Here is an 18,787-nt window from a genome sequence, read left to right on the forward strand (position 1 = left end):
CCTTTCGAGAGCTCACGGAGTACCTCGACAACTTTCTTCAAACGAAGACGTGATAAGACTGCACGAAGGTGCTGTGAGGCAATGCCAGTGGGGTGACCACGCAGAAAATATTGTGGAGGGAACGTGTGTTCCGGATCATGCCTTCTACTCGCCGCATCGTGAGGCCCTCCTAGAGGCGTCAAGAACCACTATCCTTCGTGACGCTTTTGACGCATTTTCAGACACTGTGAGAACGTCGTCCTTGAACGACGTCCTCGAAGGAGCATCATCCTTTAATAGTAACCATAAAATAGAACCGAATCTCAGCTCCACATCGGGCAAAGTAAGATGTCCGGTACAACTGTCCGAAGATCATCACTATAACCACCCCATTTACAGCGGTCATGAGCGACTTCACCGTGGGGTCAGCGATACTCTCGTTGAAGGCCGCAATGTTTCCAAGGTAGTTCGCGGCCGAAAATCCGTGAAGACACAACTCGGACGTTGCGAAGTGGGCGCACTTTTCAAGCTGCAAACTGCTCCAGTTTCACCATTACCGACGGACGGAGTCATCGATATGCCTGCGTGCTACGCTTTGGAAACTTGGACAATCGGCGAAGTGTATAGGAAAGAACGGTAACATGGACCGGGCCACTGCAGCTAGCATGCAGTAGAGAATTTGCTTGACTAGTGCAAATGTTGTGCATGTGCCTTTGGTAACTATGCGAGTGAGCATTTGGTGGGCGCGGAGGATGTTGCGGATTTCTAATCTGCCGCCAACATGGACAATGATGAGGATTTTAGAGACGATGAAAAAGAAGTGGCGCGTTTGCACGCACGCGGAATGCAGCAGGCACGCGCACGAGTTCAGAACGCTGCGCTTGAACGACCGTGCACGGCTTTGCGTCGCTCTCTCCACGGCGCCAATAAACCCTGAAGATCGGCTTTCCCGACTCGTAACATACGCTTCCGGGTCAGACACAAACTTGTCGCCATCCTGAATGGTTATGCTATCGCGTGCATGACGTGTACGGAACTTAATATACCGCCAGAACTCACGAGGGGAGTGGGTTAGAGAAGTTTCGGTGTAGTCACTAAAGTTCTTTTTGTCCTGGGCAAGTAACTTCTTCGCTAAGGACCGCCATTCCCTGAAGTTTGCCAGAGAAGACGGGTCATTGTGAGCCTTAAACAAGCGGTGGAAATGACGTTTTATTCGAAGCGCGTCACGCAGCTCGTGACTGAACCAGAAGGGAAACTTACCGGAGCGATTTCGCTGCTTTGGGATGTGTTGGTCCATAGCGTTTCCCACAATTTTGGTTAGCTCACGGACGGCTGCATCAACACAGGGCGCGTTGTACGCAGAGGACCAATCAGCATTGTCAAGAGACAATGCTGATTGAGACAAAGACCCCTCGAGGGATCTTTAGGGATATATATGGACGTGACACTCACCCCGGAAACGCATGCGATCGGCCGCCTTGTTGCCCGCCTTGAGGTACAACTGGTCCGGAACACCTGGCAGCTCCATCACTTGCAGGTACGCCTGAATGCACTCTTCCAGCAGTGCGTTGCTCTTCCTGATCTCGGCAACTTTCTCGAGGGCCGCTGCCTTGCCGTAGCACGCTCTGGGGCTTTGGGGGTGGGTGCGCACAAGCGCCCTAAACTTGGCAAGGGCCTTTTCGGGGGACTGAAAGGTGGCATTAGGCTTTAGGTCTGCTCGGCTGCCAACAACCCACTCGCTCAATTAAGGAGCTACGCACGCGACAAAATGCAGGTGCAGCGTACACGCAGGTGAAAGCCTCATTAGCAAGGTCAGTTTCAGGCCAAGACTAGCTACGAAACAGCAAAAAAAACAAAAGTTACTGCACTGCAAAAACTCCACACACACATAACCATTCACTTATGAATGAGACACTTAAGAATTAACAGAGAATATAAACACACGGTCACACGATCAAACGTGCTACAGTAGTCATGATAAAAGGCAAAGATAAGATACATTGCAGCATTACTGGGGGGGGTAACTGTACATTAAAATAAGTGTTTAAAGTCAGCGTCATCGCACACACAAGGGGACATTCCTTGCTCTGCTGAAAAGTTTTGCAGTCTTGAGTGAGCCCGCACTGAACATGTGGTGCTCTGCCTGTGCTTATTTTTAACCTGCAGCGATTACACAGCATTTAATTCTAGACTGCAATTACTTTTACTTTTAGCTGCTGTAAGAGTGCACAGAAAATTTGAATGCTTCAAGAGTGCACAAAATATTTAGTTCAAACAGGTTTCGTCCACTGAAGAAATACTGAGGCTACGAAGAGCAGAGTACAGGAAATTAACATTTATGAGTCAGAAACAACGATTTTACAAGCTACTCTTCACTTGGATTGCCCTCTCTGTTTTTAGTCCCTTACAACGCCAGAAAGGTAGCAGCCTGACATTACGAAACGCGGCAAGATGCCAAATAAATGATTTCATTGTATTTCATTGATTCTCAGCCCAACCTACACTTTTTTCTTCCAACAGCTAAAACAGAACAGTGCTGACATAAAACATGAAAGATAAAGCAACCACAAACGTACTAAAGTGGTGCATCTCTTCCCAACTGAACACACTAGTGGGTAAAGGAAAACAAAACGAGAATTGTTTCAGCATCGAACAAGAATTTAGAAAACAAAAACATTAGGAAAAGTTAAATTCCCACGAGTACAACTTCTTGCCACACAAACACTGCAGGTTACGAGGCACCACTGTGTGCAGTGCATAAAAATGCATTGAGATGGGTGCGAAACATGACCTCTGTTAACAACACATGCTCACGTGCATCCCACTCTTGCTAGCACTAACTCAACTATGAATAGTCTCATTCACAATGTCCTACTGCATGCACCTTAAGCCTTAAGACCCCCACATGGATTTCCTGTAACAACCATTGGTAAACGAAAGTTTAATGGTGATGCCAGTTAGCCCCCCCCCCGTGCAGAGAATGAAAGTGAAAAATAATGGTAGTAAACACACCACATGCTGTAGCCCTGAGCCTAATATAGGTGTTCGCTTCCCAATTTTTTTCCAGCACTGCGAAAAAAAACACCCCTGCCTATAAGTCCCAAAATATGTCATCCGGTTCCTGAAAAAAGAAGAGCTTTTATTCAGCATTTCGTGCCAGCCACCAGTGGGAATTTCAGTTAAAAACAGCCTTTTAGAACAAATATACAGAGACATGAAGACTCATAACTTCACTCTGTTCACTTGTGGCCAAAGTGCGTACCAATCAGCATTCATGCCCACCATTTCACACAACACAGTTTATTTTATTCCCTTCAAATTTATACATTTTAAACTGCATGGTTAATACTGAGTACAGCTTGAAAAGCTAACACTATTAACTTCTGAAACAACACTGACAAAACTTTTAGCTGCGTTTGCACCAAGCTTTCTTTTTTATTATTTATTTGTAGCGTATCTTACACCTAACTCAGGGGTGAGACAGCTGAATCAGATTTGGGAGCAGTTTTTGGAGCAGCGAAATCTTGATTTTGGAGCAGAAGAACCTTGAATTGGAGCAGAAGAACGACATTTCTTATGTCACCTTAGTTGCCTCAAAATCAAATTTTGGAAACTCGAGGGGAAGAAACGCACTCTTTAATCGGTTTTGCACGTACATAACACGGAAATAGACATTCAATAAAGTTTTTCTACCAGAGTATCACGAGATAATAACTGCACTACCTTCTTACAAACTATTTTTAAATACTATGGCTCTATGCATGAATTACGAGGAGGGTAGTCGAAAATGCCGAATTTTGAAAACTAAGCAATCATAAGGCATTTTTATTACCATGTGAATGCCAAACTTATTATTATTGTCGTCGCAGACTCGGCTTTACGCACAAATGTAGAGCCGCAGCAAAAGTTGCGCAAAGCGAGCTGACAGTTGTCACATCCCACCAGCCCTTCCATTTCAATCCCCAAGGCGCACATTCACTACGATACTAATTTGAGTAATGCTGGTATGCTTAGCCGCCTCCCTCTTGGCAATAAATTTCACTTCAGATAAATGAACCATTATTACTAGCGTGAAATAATAGCCCGTCCTGCTATCGGACACTGCTTAAACATTTTGCGGCGATGTAGCCTGCGCTGCTTCTCCTGCACCGCCGATCGTCCCATTCCCGCTGCTCGCAAACTCGCTGTGAAAGGCGGCAATCACTCAGGTATTTATAACACCGCAATGAGTCCGAAATTTCACTTCAAGCCCGCGCTGGCCTCACACTCGAAGCCGAAACACGGCGAATTCGCGGGTTGTTTTTTATGAACTCCCGTTTTTTGAGTCCCGCCACAAGTACCCGCAACAGATCAAACGAATAAATAATAACCCAGTTACCCCATAACTAAAACTAAGGTAGAAATTGGCGAAGAGCACTCTGCCTGAACCACAAGCAAATGCTTCACCCGGTAGACACGTTTTCACATCTTCACCACACAAAGATGGCGGCGCCCAGTAAGGTCGTTCCGGAGATACGGCGCTCCAAAAATTGCCGTTTTTTTCATCAACTTGCACAAGTAGTTCGACGCCTCAGGACACATAAGTATTTTTTCTAAAGGACTTTGCAATGGTTTTCGATGGGAAAACTGTAAAAACGCACATGTGCAACCGACATTGTGACTTTCGAAAAAACTATCTCGAGGACAATTTTATGCCGGTTTTTTGTTGAATGATCAATCAATTGAACCTTTACAAACACCATCACATTGGGGGTGCTGGAAAATAATGCCGTCAGTAAGCATTTTCCCCCACTGAAACTGACGGGAGCGTTAAAATCCTTGGCTCTCAGACTGTTTTGGAGCAGTTTGGCGCAATTTTTGCAATTTTCAAGCTTTTGGAGCAGCCTGGCGCAGGAAAACAAATTTGTATCCAATCTGCGCAATATGCACAGCTGTCTCACCCCTGCTAACTGCTACTTAATAACCAAAACACAAAATGTGCAATGAGAAGACTGAGTAGACCTCATTCAACTTTATAGGCAGTGGTTTCAACACAATCAACGTCAAACCTACGCATAATAAACAAGACGGCTGTACACCATTTGTTCCCTAAAGGTCAAAGATTCGTAACAAGCTCTAAACTCTTGTTGCACTAAAATATGCTGTAGCTGACACTGAACTGTTGTTGCAATAAATAGGAGCGGGTTCGGTACTACAAGCGGGGCCAGTATATATTTTAACAGGTCTTGACTGAAATTGCGGGAGTGCGAAATTCACCTTCTCGAGAAGCTCTTCAGACTCTGTGAGATCCTGCTGTATCTTCTGGTCGTACTCATTTGTGATTGCAGCCCGCTCATCGTCAGGAGCTGGGTGCATGGACATTGTTTCCAGGGTGGACGTCGCCATTTGGGATGCAGCAGGTGAAGAATCATCTGGGCAGACAAAGTAGAGCGCAGAATGCCCTTAACAAGAGGGTGGCCTGAAGGTACGGTGAGCACGAAAAACAGGCCCCTGGTTAGGTAACCTGAGAGGAGTCATTTTTTAACAGGAGGCTCATGTGGCTACCAGGAGGAAGCCAATCAGTGACACAAGCCTCGCACTGAAGGGGACAAACCGGACTTTGGAAACTGAACAGAGGAGAGATGCCGTAGAAACGTTTCCCTTTTGTCTAGCTGTTCCTATTGGCCAAAGGGGTTGCTTTAGTGGGCAGAGGATTGTGAGCAGAGCTTTATTTTATGTCTGTCATGTGCTCTTGCCATATTCCATATATAGCGAATAAAGCTTTTAGTCATAAGTAGCATGTGGTCCTGCCTTTTTGGGTTCCTCATCAGGCTGCCATTCTGTGCCTTGGTTCTTCCAGGTTAACCCCATTCAGGGGTGCAAGTGGGCCTTTCGCAGCAGCTCAGGGAGCAGAAATAATACAAAAGCGCAGTTTTGGGGCAGCTTTGGAGCATCAAAAGGACAGTTTTATAGTAGAGCCGGCCTGTTTTGGAGCAGTGTTCTAAAGCCCATAATTAAAACATCACAGCTGGCTGCAACGACAACAACAAAAAAGATAAGCCATGCTTTGAATTGCTGCGCCTAAGTAGACATCAGACAAATAAAAAATAAACACCATCACAGTCGCGAGAAACAGCGTAAACAAAACCAGATTTGTCTAGGCAAAATGGTCTCTTGTGCACCTTAAATAAAAGGTTAATAAAGTGAATAAATAAAGTGAATAAAATGAAACACACACAATTCAGAGAGCTACATCTCATCTGTGCCTCACGTGATTGCCACTTCCAACCTGCCAGTCAGACAAGCAGCACCCATAGTGATGGACAGCAAGAAGTTTCATTCTAAAAAGGTCACTGCCAGTTTTTGGAAAGTTCCAAGTTCCACTTCAACATGCAGCTCAGCTTCGACTGATGGTAATTTTCAACACCGGATCAGGTCGACCACGGTAGATCGTTTCCACAAAGTTCGCCTTTTTGAACGCGAGTTCGATTCCCAGCCGCGGCGGCCGCTTTTCTGACGGAGGCGAAAAGCAAAAACGCCCGTGTGTACGAGATTTCGGCGCACGTTAAAGATCCCCAGGTGGTCAAAATTAATCCAGAGCCCTCCACTACGGCGCGCCTTACCGCCTGCGTTGCGTCGGCGCGTTAAACCCCACAATCAATCAATCAAGTTCGCCTTTTTGCAACAGCGGGTGCACTCGTCTGCACTTTCTCCCGAACTGTGAGAGGAACACCTTACCAGAAGCTTTTGTCGCCTCCAAGGACACCGCCGGGGCAGGTTCGTCCAGCTTAATGTCGGAGGTTTCAGATGAGTGCCGTATCTCAGTGGAACGCAGGAGCTCGGTCTCCAAAGGCGGTGACAGGGTCGACTGCGATGTCACCTGGCCTGTGGGCAGCTGTGGGGGCTGCTGAGGGGCTAAGGAAGCTTCCACGTCATGTGCTGTTTGAGTGGTCGCAGGCACGATGTGCTCCGATGACTGCAATGGCTCGGTTGAATCTGCACAGGGGGAAGAAAAAGTCGGCAACTATTTATTCCGACAATGCAAAAATCCAGTTCACGATCATCCGGTGGCATAGGTATTGCGTGGCAACGTTTCGATGACACCGCTTCAACATTTTGATGTCGCCTAGTTACTGCTCTGTTGAGATGTTGCTCTGGGAGCGGGAAGAGCTCAAAGAAACAGTGCAGGAGGGCAGTCCCCCTTTTGAGATAACTGAAAAGGTTTAAAGGCACAATAAAAAGTTGAAACAGGAGAAAACACATAAGACAGACAAGGCACCCTCCCCCATCTGCGTTGTGTGTTTGCTACTAGCGTTCGCGATTTATTACGCCTTTAAACACTTTCAGTCATGTCATACCAACTGGCTTACATCAAACTGCAACTACCGCCTATTGAGAATCAGGTCATACAAGAGGGAGGCCCACATATCAATGCACATGCACATTTGTAGGAATTTAATCCCCAATCCTGGAGAGATGTTGCATATAAATGCCCATACATGGGCAGATCAAAATTTTTCAGCAAGCTTTTTTTAAGAGAAGCTGCGCCTTTCAAAAACTGAAGTGTTAAGCCAAACGCAGAACGCAGAATTTCAGAACACAACCCCTTAACCCTTTCGTTACCGTGCCTATTCAAAATCGTTCAATTCGAACGATACCTTGGGAGCCCCTTTTCATAGCATTCCAGGCAATTCTGGAACAAGTCGAGCTATTTGGGGTCAGCTCCGAAAATGCCATTTCAAAATCAGTTTTGTATACATTTTTGCAACAAAAACATGATTTTTGGCAGGCGTTTGCATCACCTGGCTGTGAAAAAGAGGCGTGGTCATCGCATGTCACTGCTACCAACGAAGAAGGCATGCTGCTCGTAATTACTCTGCATCAGCGTTTGGTTTTTGTTATCAGCACACGGACGGTGAATCAGAGGATGATTTTCAATCGTCAGGTTTGTACTCTGACAGTATTAATTCCTGAAATCGACTGAAATCATCAAGCAGTGCCTGTTTGAAAAGTTATTTTAGCATTTTAGGCAGTTTTATTGCCTTTGCATATGTTCTTAGTCGTACTGTAGTTCTACTTACCACAGGACCATTCGCAAACAGTTTAAAACAGTTTTGGTTACATTTATGCAACGCGAAATTCATATTTGACACTACGACGCAGTTACCCAACTTCAATCCTACCTGCCATGGCGCCTTAGCCGTCCGCTAGTGGTCCTCGAAAAAAGCATTCCGCTCGTGATTTTCATCCCACCCTAACCTAATTTCTGCGATAAGAACTCCCAATGCAAATCAAAAGATAACACCCAGTTGCCCCATATCAGTTCCGACAAGGAGAGCGCTTCCAACTGCCAGCTGTTTGCCAGCCAGTTTTGTTTCAATATGAGGGTACCTCCGGTGGTCTAGTGTTGCTCCTTAATAGAACTGTCTATTCGAATGGAGTCTCCAACAGGTTTGGTATTGTTTCTTTTTGAAAATGCTAGGTGGCGCTGAAATCTAGAAAGCTCGTAGTGCTAAACTCTTCCATCGCGCAACAGCTACTCGGTGAAAGCTTGCAGGGCATGATTCTAGCGCATTGCACCTCATTCCTGCAAGTAGGGCTACAACAGCGAGTCACAAGATGATAATAAACTGCTAGTTTATGTTTTGAGAGATAACTGAGAGTGAATGTCGACAAGCATCAACCACCGAGTTTCGTTTTCAGCTCCATGCAAATTTTTCCGCATCGCATGCTTATCCCGAATACTGTGCTGGCCGTAAATGCAAACTCAGTCATTGAAAAGACATTTTTACGTCCCTTGGGCGAAACGTATGCCTTTGATAATGTCCACTTGCCAGATTTCTTCCAAGGAAACACCCAAAATTGCGCATATTGAAATGAAGGTTGTGCTCCACCGCATGCCGTGGCACCACACGTGCTAACACTTTTTTATATCTAGCAAACTGTTCCGCACTAGTCAACACTTTTTCTTGGACGCGTTTTTGAAATGTTTTCCTGCAAAATTTATATTCAAAATTTTTCCTACTTTCGGTGGTTTGTTATACACAACTCCTTTAGTATCATTTTCTACAACAACTTGACCAAAATTTTGATTTTGATATTTTTTCCGCAATTATGATGTATGAAAATATTTTAAAAACTGGTGTTGTACAAAAGGGCGTTAAATCATCTGCATTTTACGTTGCTGCGATTAGTGCCTAGCCAATATGTTTAGCAGAAAAGAAATGTTTTATTAGACCCCTAAAGATCAGTCAATTTCCTGCAGTAACGAAAGAGTTAATTGGCAAAGCTTAATGATATAGCAATAACAATTCTGTCTTGCAGGAATCGAATACATAGGTTTTGACCGGCACTATACGCTTAGATCTCTTCACAGACCACAAGAAAACCTTTACACTAGGACATGGGAGGTGTGTTTTCATAATGCAAAATACTGAGAGTGTACATATGCGTATGATATATGTACATAATTTGTGCCCACTGGTGCATGCATGTGTGTGCATTTTCAAGCGATCAATTTCCCGCTCAAAGTTCTTGTAAAAGACAGCCACATTTTTTCGCCGTGCCAAAAGAATAAACTGACGTATGCAAACCTATATTGAAGGCACCCAGGTTGATACTTTGCCCATTACTTTGAATGTCAGGCTCTGCTTCACTGGATTCTTCCTGAAAACAAGAAAGAGTACAAAGATGGCAAACAAAGTATGGTGCATAAAGAAAATTCCACAAAAATCTGCTAGGGTACAAGAGGCTTTCCCATACCACATCGGTCGCATAATGCTGGCTTCCAAGTTCTGGTTCCAATTTGGGAACAATGAACTGCTCACTTGTTTCAGGCTCAACGTCCTCATAGTAACCCGTTAAGGCTGAAAACAAATGCATTCATAAAATCAACAAAAGGAATACAATGCTTCAAAGAAACAACAATCTGGAGATACACGAGATGCTTCTTTTAGTCTTGTGGCATGCCTAACAGCTGGCAGGATATCTTCATTTGGAAAATTTTTTATGCAAAGTTGGTCGCACAGGTGCCGTCAAAAGTAATTGGAACACGGTCTCGTAAATTTACAGGAATTTCTTCTTCCGGAAACTGCCTGGCTGCATTCACGTGCATTTAATGGAGTCCTCCCTAATAGAAGAAGCTTCCTGTAAGGCGGTAATGGCTGTCATAAAGCCAGTAAGACAAATGTTTTCTAATGATCACAAATCCTTGTTCCAATTACTTATGACGGCACCTGTACTTTTCTGCTTCTGGTATTTTTTTTTACTTTAATACTCATAATATTTCTACTTGCCAGAGTCTCAACATTGATTGGAGGCCAATTTTTGCAGTGATAATGATGTCCTGCGCTTATATCGTTTTTAACAGAGAGATGTTTTTTGGAGCTTATTTAATTTTAAAAGTCAGTGCATTTTGGTGGAAATACGTACCACAAATTGATGATTATTTATGAAAAGTAAGAAGAGAAGAATGCATACATCAAAGAAGACTGATATGCCTGCTTGTAAGCCTCCAGACCCTCTAGATCCAAGGTTCCTACTATTACTGCAAAGTGCATACAGAAGCAAGTGACAATGTTTACTATAATCCTGAGGTTGGTGCAGATTTCCTTACAATACATGCTCACCACAGATGGCTATAAAAATTTCAAGAGTACTTGGAGAGAATTTCAGTAGCCACATGCACTCGTATGTGCGTGTTGTGTGAAATGCCGTGCAAGTAGAGAACAACCACCACCTTGTTCGGTTGGTCTGCAATCTTAAAAAGATTGGTGGGAGGGTCGGCGTCAAAGTTGTGATGTCTGCTCCTGAAAAACTGTCACGGCTATGCACTGGTACAAGCCCGGTTCCAAAAGAAAAGAAAATAAAAAGTGCGGGGTTAAGCACCAAAATCAGTACGTTGACTGCACTGCGGGAGTCATGTATAAGCTCCCATTGTCTTGTCATAGGGCTTACGTTGGACAAACAGTACTGTGCCTGAATCAACGCCTCCGTGAACATGCCAGTCGAGCGGAAAAAGGCACAGATGGGAATTTAGCCAGTCATTGCCAGAACTGCAAGTGTTCGCCCCTGTTTAATGAACGTACGATTGTGTTTCGCAATTCTGATTAGCGCACACGGGAGATTGTGGAGGCACTGAGATGCATCGTGGTGGCGAAGAGTGCGTGACCATGACCTCCGTATCTTTGACAGCGAAAGAGCTGGCCTTCCTGGGTGTACACATGACATAAGGAACGTGTGCACACTTGTACAGTGTGCACATACTCTGGTTTATTTTTTGTATTTTTGTTATCACCGTTTCATATATATATGTCGTTTTTGTAAATAAAATTTCAGTTGGAAGTAGCGCTTGTCCTTGTCCCGTTCGTCCCCTGTCTGAATTTTTGCACTTTAAATTCGTACAATGGATTACCAACTAGCTTGAACTCACACGTTGTTAAGTCGTATTTGTGATTTTTTGGTTTTCAGAAATTTCATTAAAAATCTGCATCGGAGGGTAACTCTACGAGGTTGACGACGAAGTGCTCAAACTTACACCAAAACCTTGTAATTACAAACCTAAACAGAATTATTGCTTTAATGCCCATTATTGTACTGCTGAACATTGTGCCAGTTTCAGTCTGTTAGCTGCTCTAGTAGAAACCTAACAGTGATTTGCATTCCACAACACTAAGTTGTATGTTCTCCCCAAAAGTGCAAGCGCAAATTCTTTCAAAAGCATGCACGCGTAATGTGAAAGCAACTCACATGAGGAACTTTGCAAAGCCAGGAATACGGCTACCACCATCACAGCAAGAACGAAAAATACCACCAGGAAGGTAATTCTTGCCGTTGCACTAGGTTCACTCGATGACACATCGTCTTCGATTTCAGAATCGGAGTGTTTTAGAGCTTTATACTTTTCTTTTGAACCTTCGTCGGCCGCTCCTGAAGAAAGAAAACAGCAAGCATTAGCTAGTGTGATGCACTTAAATCGGTAAAATTAAGTTTACAGGGGAAAAATACCGGTCTTGCACAAATAAGAGATAATAACAGCAGAAGCAGACGCACTGAGCAGCACCTGCCAATTTCAATTAAAGCAGTTACGAGAAAAAAATAGACACGGCATAATCCATACACTTCGACTATAAGGCAACTGCGGTCTGCTGCCCCGCACAGAGGCTAATGGAATAAAAAAACAAAGCAGAGCGAAGTTGTGAAGCAAATCAGTCTCCCGTGAGCCACAGGTTCGGCCCGCCTACACTTTCTGTTCCTGGTCCCTTATTTTTGTTTTGATCTTTTGACCTCAGCGTCATTTGAGAATTTACGTACACTTTCCGCAACAATCAAAACGCGTCGTGCAGTGACTGTCCGCACGAATGTGTCGCAAACAATGCGACATCTGAAGCTAGAAATAGCTGGGCTAGTTAAAAATACCTTTCTCCAGAGCTCCTTTGCGCTTCTTGCGGGAGCGAACTTCGCGGTCAGACATATCGGCACGTAGATCAACCCTTCCGCAAGGAAGCGTCGTTCCTGTCAGTACAGAGAAGTAGAAGGACTAATAGCCCCCTTCAGCACTTCGACATCATGAGGGCCGAGGCAAGTTGCCAATCTAGAAAAACGAAAAATAAACTTTGTTTACGACTCGCCACACGGACGGAGCGTTGTTCTGCAAACGGGACGGGACGGGACGGAGGGGACGGAGTATATACAGGGTTGACAACACAAGCCCGACATCCGCTACGGATAAACAAATTCCGCCTCGGGCCAAAGCGGCGTTGCGGCGTTGCTCTGGCAAACTGGCGGAGCCGGTGAACAACGACAGGATCATGCAAAAAAGAAAACGGCTCTGTTGACAAAGCGTTGAACTTGTGTCTGCCTGCAAATATTTTTTTTTCTGAGGGATTCCTTTGCGATGCATAACTTCAATCTTTGCTGAGCCATAGCCTATGGCTGATCACATGATTTCAGACATAGAATATGCACGTGGTAGGTGGGTCTGTGGGCAAACACAAAGAAAGAAATTTAGCCCACCCATCCGTCGGATACTCTAGTCCGAGTATCCGGCAAATGACCCGTAGAAACGCAGACGGATCTGACAGCTTTGTGTGCTATCTTTCATTTGACCTTGATCGAGCTGAAGCCTGTGGTGACTCCGCCAGATCACCAACGTGGAAGTGGAGGGAGTGGAGCTGGCATTCTCGAGGCCATACCACTGGTTATTTTCGAAATTAAAGTAACGCACATGTCATAGGGTAACTATGGCATGTGCGTTCCTTCAGATAGGGAACGCGCTCGTCTCAAGCAACCGTTGCTTGCTGAATCGTGGTAATCCAGCACGCTGAAGGCTTTGGTGCAGAGCGGCCTTGGGCTACTTGGGAAAAACAGCTGACCCTTGCTATGACCATGCACGGAGGCCCAGCCACCTACACCGGCAGCTAGGACGGGATCGAAGCCACCGCGAATAGCACGCGTCCTTCTCATCTCCTTCTAACCTCCCCCTCCTAATCGTCCCCATTCGTGCAGCTAGCGCAGAGGTCTAAGTGCTCTAAGCCCTAAGTACGAAATTAAAGTTGCACAGCTGTGCCAATTTAATTTTCGTACGATGGCTGTCGTGCGAAAATTAAATCGCACGGAATAGAAAATTAATGTGGGCACTAGCAAGTACCCATTTAATTTGCCATGGTGGGGGCAAATTTTGGGACAAGGATATCCACCAAAAATGCGAAATGACGGCCTGCATTAAGCATTGTCATTGCTTCATTCGATGCTACATGAATGGCGGCACAAGAACCTTATTGTCTGACAGATTACAAACAAGGAATTTTCGTGGCGACGTGTGGTACCTCAGTTGCACTAGCTGTGCTCTCGGGTGATAATGTCGTAACGACCCATCACTTTCTCACATGTCCGTCCGGGACACATGACCGCCTGAGCAGTCAAAATATCAAAATATAGCAGGCTGGATGCGCGCGGGAGAGGGCGACGCGGCGGGTCATCCGGCAGCCAAACCGGTTCTCGGCGCGAAGACGCGTGCGGGAACGCGTGCTTTCCCGCACATGTGTTCGTTGACGCTCCGCATTTCTCGTCCGCTTTCGATAGCTAATTGGCCATCCATAGCAGGAATGTTCGTCCGCCGCCGCCGCCGCTTCTCTGCAAGCGCTTAGCGCACACACGAAAGCTCGCCGCGGTTCCCTTTCAGCCTCGACGGTAGCACTCTTCACCTATCAACAGCAGGTGCAGGTGTACGTCGTTTGCCACCACCACTTGCTGAGAACGAGCCCTTGCTTCACCCGCCCTAGCGTGACGAGTAAAACGAGTAAATCTCCTTTGCTGACTTGGAATCGCGCGCCTCCTCTGCTGCTTTGTCCTGCCGGGAGAACGACCCCACCCGACCGTTATCTACTGCGTCAAAAAATGCTGAGAGGTTGACAAACGGCTCGCGCGTTCCCCCAGTTGCCGCCAAGCAGACCAGCGTCATGTATGGGTTCGGTAATCCGTGGTTGCTTTCGTGTTTTGTGAGTGTTGTCAACGTGAAATTGGTTACTATGAAGTCGTGGCAGCAGCCAAATTTATAGAAATGCGGAGATCGCAAGTTGCGCAAAAAATCTCGATAGGGCAGGAAGTAGGGGGGCTGAGACTGCGCGTAAAAATACTTGAGAGAGGAGGGGGGGGGGGAGGGGGACTCTCGTTCCCACGGAGCAAGTTTATCTTGCTCCGTGCTCGTTCCCAAAGTCCAACAATAATGAAATGTTCCAACAGATGGCGTGCGAGCGGTGGAAGGCGAAAATTTGAATCGACTTTAGCAAACTTCCACCGTGAAGGAGGAGCGAGACAGGAAGGAAGAGCGTGAGAGTCGGGCGGGAAAGAGAAGAAATGCATTTGTGTGGCACTGAGGGTGTCAGAAGAGTGCCGTCGATGCCGTAGTGAGCAGATAAGCGGCGCGTGTCGTTCGCTCGAATGAAGAAGAGCGCCGGTGTTCGGTTTGACAGAGAAGCACATGCAGAGATACACCTGGCACTTGAAAGCCCACCCATTTTCACAGAGTGGAAGGGCTCTGAATATTTCTCTGCACTAGCGCTGCACAACGTTATTGAGTGTTGCACTACTACTGTGGCCATTATGCAGTACTTCGCCTTTTGCTGCTGCGCCTTTCTCCCTGAATCTTGTGCGGCGTTGTTTTGTCGGGGGGAGGGGGGGGGGGGGGGGGGGGGTCGGTTCGGCTCGTGAAGAAAATATTACATAAACTGTCACCGAATTGGGGCAAGAGACCAATGCAAGATGTATAAAAGTTTTTTTCTTTTTTTCTTTCATAGCGTGGTTTGTGCTGAGGATAACACGCACAGCTACAGCTCCCAAAATAGCAATAGTGATCTGAAAATGCCCGTGTGATAACTACTGTGAAAAATAATGACCTACTTAATGTGTATTACAACAGCAGCTCAGTTTTTCTCGATCCTGTCAGCGAAGCCGAAGTTGTAGAGGTAGCAAAAAGATTAGTGCAACACTCAAAACTCTGTGTGCATACCGTTGTTAATAAAAGTGGTTTATAATCTTTAAAAAAAGAGGAAATCGGCTAAAGGGCCTGTAAAGTAACTGAACAAGGCATGTGGAGATTCAGCATCTTTACACAACTGCTGATCTATCATATATAGTCTGCCTTCAGATGTACGGAGGGTGGGCTGCCAAGTGTTCAAAAAAGAAATACGTATAGTTGCCACAGGCGGTTGCCAAATATAAACATCCCCCTCGCGAGGGGCACGATCAAATGCACAGCATTTCCGAGGGGGTGCGCCGGCAAGTCGTATGGATTACGTATTGGTTGTTGGTTTTCTTGTTACACGCTGCACGTCATCAAATTTGCGGTGGGCTACAGCGGGGCGTCCCGGCAGCACGAGACGCGACCAGCGCTGCTGGTCTCTCGATCATAGTCTCGATCGCGGGACCTGTGTCGCCATCTTGCGGAGGCGCGTGACAACTTATGGCGGGTCTCTCGATCATAGTCTCGATCGCGGAACCTGTGTCGCCATCTTGCGGAGGCGCGTGACAACTTATGGCGCTTTCGAAACAAACCATAAATGAGTGAAGGATATAAGGCGCTATCGGTGCATCGAAATCCGTGTTGGTTGCGTGGCTCAATCGGTAGTGCGCCCGGCACTTGCCGTTCCGCCCGCGCCGTCATGGGTTCGAATCCGGGCGCCGGAAACTGTTGTTTCTTTTATAGTGTAGTGGCCTGGCTGCGGACTAGGCCGAACGCCGCGTGACATTGTGAGTTACTAAAATGCTATGCATTTAAAAGGCTAAATAATAGCAGTGCTATCGATATTGAACCTACGAAACACGTCTGCACCCTGCACCCTGGTTAAGCTACGTATTCAATTTATGCCTTGAACGACTTACCAAATGCAAGTTGCTCGCGTAAAACTACTGTAAAAGAAAGGTGACAAGAACGACATGGGAAACTACCGACCTATTTCCGTACTACCTGTGTTATCAAAAGCATTTGAAAAAATTATTCTCCGGCGTTTTTCGAAATTTGAACAGAAACATAACATCATAACTGATAGACAGTATGGTTTCCGTAGAGAGGTTTTAGCACTGAGTCCGCACTTCTTACGCAGAAAGGGTACATTTTAGACAACATCGAAAAAGTAAATAACATATTAAGCATATTTGTTGATTTTTCAAGGGCCTTTGACCTTATTAATCATGACCTCCTCATCAGAAAGCTGGAGAAATATGGTTTTCGGGGTGTGGCTGCCTCATTAATTCGATAATACTTACAATATAGGAACAAATTGTAGATACAGAGGGCTTTTACTCTGATCCTTTAGCAGTTTCCTGTGGCGTGCCACAGGGTAGCATTCTAGGACCTTTTCTTTTTAATTTATACATAAATGATATCACCAGTATAGCTCCAGAAATAAAATTCGTGATCTACGCAGACGACACGAGCATGTTCTTGTCGGCAAAAGAAACTGATCAAGTTATTCTTCACGCCAACGAAACCCTCGTCAAATTTGAAAAGTGGACACAAGAAAACCTGCTAAAAATAAATGTACAGAAAACCAAGGCAGTACTATTTCACGCTCGGAATAAAATATAACAATAAAACAAAGTCTCTTTCTGAAATCACACCCAGTTGAAATAGTTCCCTGCATGAAAACATTAGGTGTTATGTTTCACGAGACCATGTCCTGGGACGAGCATATAAACGGCTTGGCAAAGTCACTCTCACAAATAGTCGGACTCGTATACAGAAACGCAAGTTTACTGCCACGTAATGTAATGATGTTACTATACAACACCTTATTGCCTCAACGACACAGACAAATCTACAAAAGTTGCACATTCTCCAAAAACGGTTTTTGCGCGCTGCCGTAAATGTCCCCGGCGCACTTTCCTTCTGCACCTTTATTTTACACCTATAATGTATTGCCTGTTACTAGGACTTAAGATTCCCGCCGATGCAAACAGTATAAAAAAGACCTGAAAAATAATACCGGGTTTTTGGGCCAGCTAGCAAACCTAAAAGAACACTCTATAGAGTGTTCTTTTAGGTTTAGGTGTTCTTTTAGGTTTGCGAGAGATGGAAAGTTGGCACATGTAGGACAACATACGGACTACAAATGCTAAAAAACCGGCTGCCAAGAGTGCTTAATACACTGCTTCAGGGAGACATCGAACCCGAAAAGATTACTTTCAGGAAACTTCGCGAGTACTTTGGAAACTGAAAAACGAAAACAGCCAACGCTTTTTTGCTACTATATGTATGCACGTCTTGCTGCACAACTTTTAACTGTATGACTGTCGTCAGAATGAAAGCGTCTTTTTGAAAGAAACATTTGTGCACCTAGCTTTGTTACCGGCGTAATTTGTTGTGAACTGTTTGATACGATGTTATGTATATGTGTGTCATGTTTCGGCACATGTGGCTTGTATTCCCGAGTTTTGTAATGCCACACCGGTAAATTTGAATGTGTTGTTTCGCTTTATGTCCGCCCAATTTTCATTGGAGTGCGTTTTATATCGTTTATAGCTTGTATGTTCAATTTTATGATTTTATTGACCCCTGCCTAAAACTGCCAATGCGGCCTTGACAAGCTGCCTCTATGACAGCTTTTTCCGCGGGCCTCCAGCGTCATGTATGCGTTATGTACGTGATGCGAATAAAGGATTATTATTATTATTATTATTATTATTATTATTATTATTATACTTGACAAAGTGCAAAATAAATTCATATCTATCCACAAACATCGTTTCTCCCGCCACAGTGGCAATGGTTCAGACTTTTTTACTTCTAATCCTCTCCAAAGTTTGAAGTCAAGACGAACCAATGCTGACCTAATTTTTTAATTTAAACTTGTACACGGGAATATTTCTTGTTCGGAGTTGCTTGCAAATGTAAATCTTAGGGTACAGTCGAAACTTACCCGTAAGTCTCCTATACTTCGTACCCGTAAGACATGCAATAGACACTGCACATTGTACCGCCTTCAAGAAACATACAATCTCTACTCCCATAATATTGACCTGTTTCATACACCCCTTCGGTCTTACATGTGTGACCTTCTGACTTCTGTCTCTCCCCGACTTGGTTCCGACCAGTTTTAATTCTATTTTCATTGCCCTATTTCCGTTTATGTTGCTCGCCTTTGTTACTGTTCCTACTCATATATATCTATATCTGCCCGTTTGTATTGTCAAATTTTTATGACACTGTGTTTTATCGTTTCGTGATTGTTCAAACTTTAGTGTGCCGAAATCATTGATTTTGTTAAATGACCTTTATTCTCCATTCTAGTTTTTTTTCTTCGCTTGTATTTTGTTGTTCTCACGCGTGGAT

At 45.0% G+C, this 18,787-nt stretch overlaps 1 protein-coding gene across 5 annotated transcripts in view; it reads right to left on the reverse strand.

Moving 5' to 3' along the window:
* Positions 1-12,647, reverse strand: part of LOC144152605 (aspartyl/asparaginyl beta-hydroxylase-like) — a 31,745-nt gene extending 19,098 nt beyond the window's left edge. For 3 of the 5 annotated variants that reach the window (XR_013319192.1, XR_013319193.1, XM_077683929.1), the window contains exons 1-7: positions 12,376-12,646; positions 11,707-11,886; positions 9,721-9,824; positions 9,552-9,624; positions 6,697-6,954; positions 5,236-5,390; positions 1,432-1,666 (exon numbers count right to left, since the gene is read on the reverse strand). Coding sequence is in view for 2 of the 5 variants with exons in the window: in XM_077683929.1 (XP_077540055.1) it covers positions 1,432-1,666; positions 5,236-5,390; positions 6,697-6,954; positions 9,552-9,624; positions 9,721-9,824; positions 11,707-11,886; positions 12,376-12,430 (1,060 nt within the window). In the remaining 3 variants the exon portion in view is untranslated. Of the gene's footprint in view, positions 1-1,431; positions 1,667-5,235; positions 5,391-6,696; positions 6,955-9,551; positions 9,625-9,720; positions 9,825-11,706; positions 11,887-12,375 lie in introns of all 5 variants that reach the window. The other 2 variants (XR_013319191.1, XM_077683930.1) reach the window with 2 other exon arrangements.
* Between the last annotated feature and the right edge of the window lie 6,140 nt (positions 12,648-18,787).

Source organism: Haemaphysalis longicornis, unplaced genomic scaffold, assembly GCF_048455015.1.
Source record: "Haemaphysalis longicornis isolate Haplotype H1 unplaced genomic scaffold, Haemaphysalis longicornis Haplotype H1 scaffold_9, whole genome shotgun sequence".
NCBI lineage: Eukaryota > Metazoa > Arthropoda > Arachnida > Ixodida > Ixodidae > Haemaphysalis > Haemaphysalis longicornis.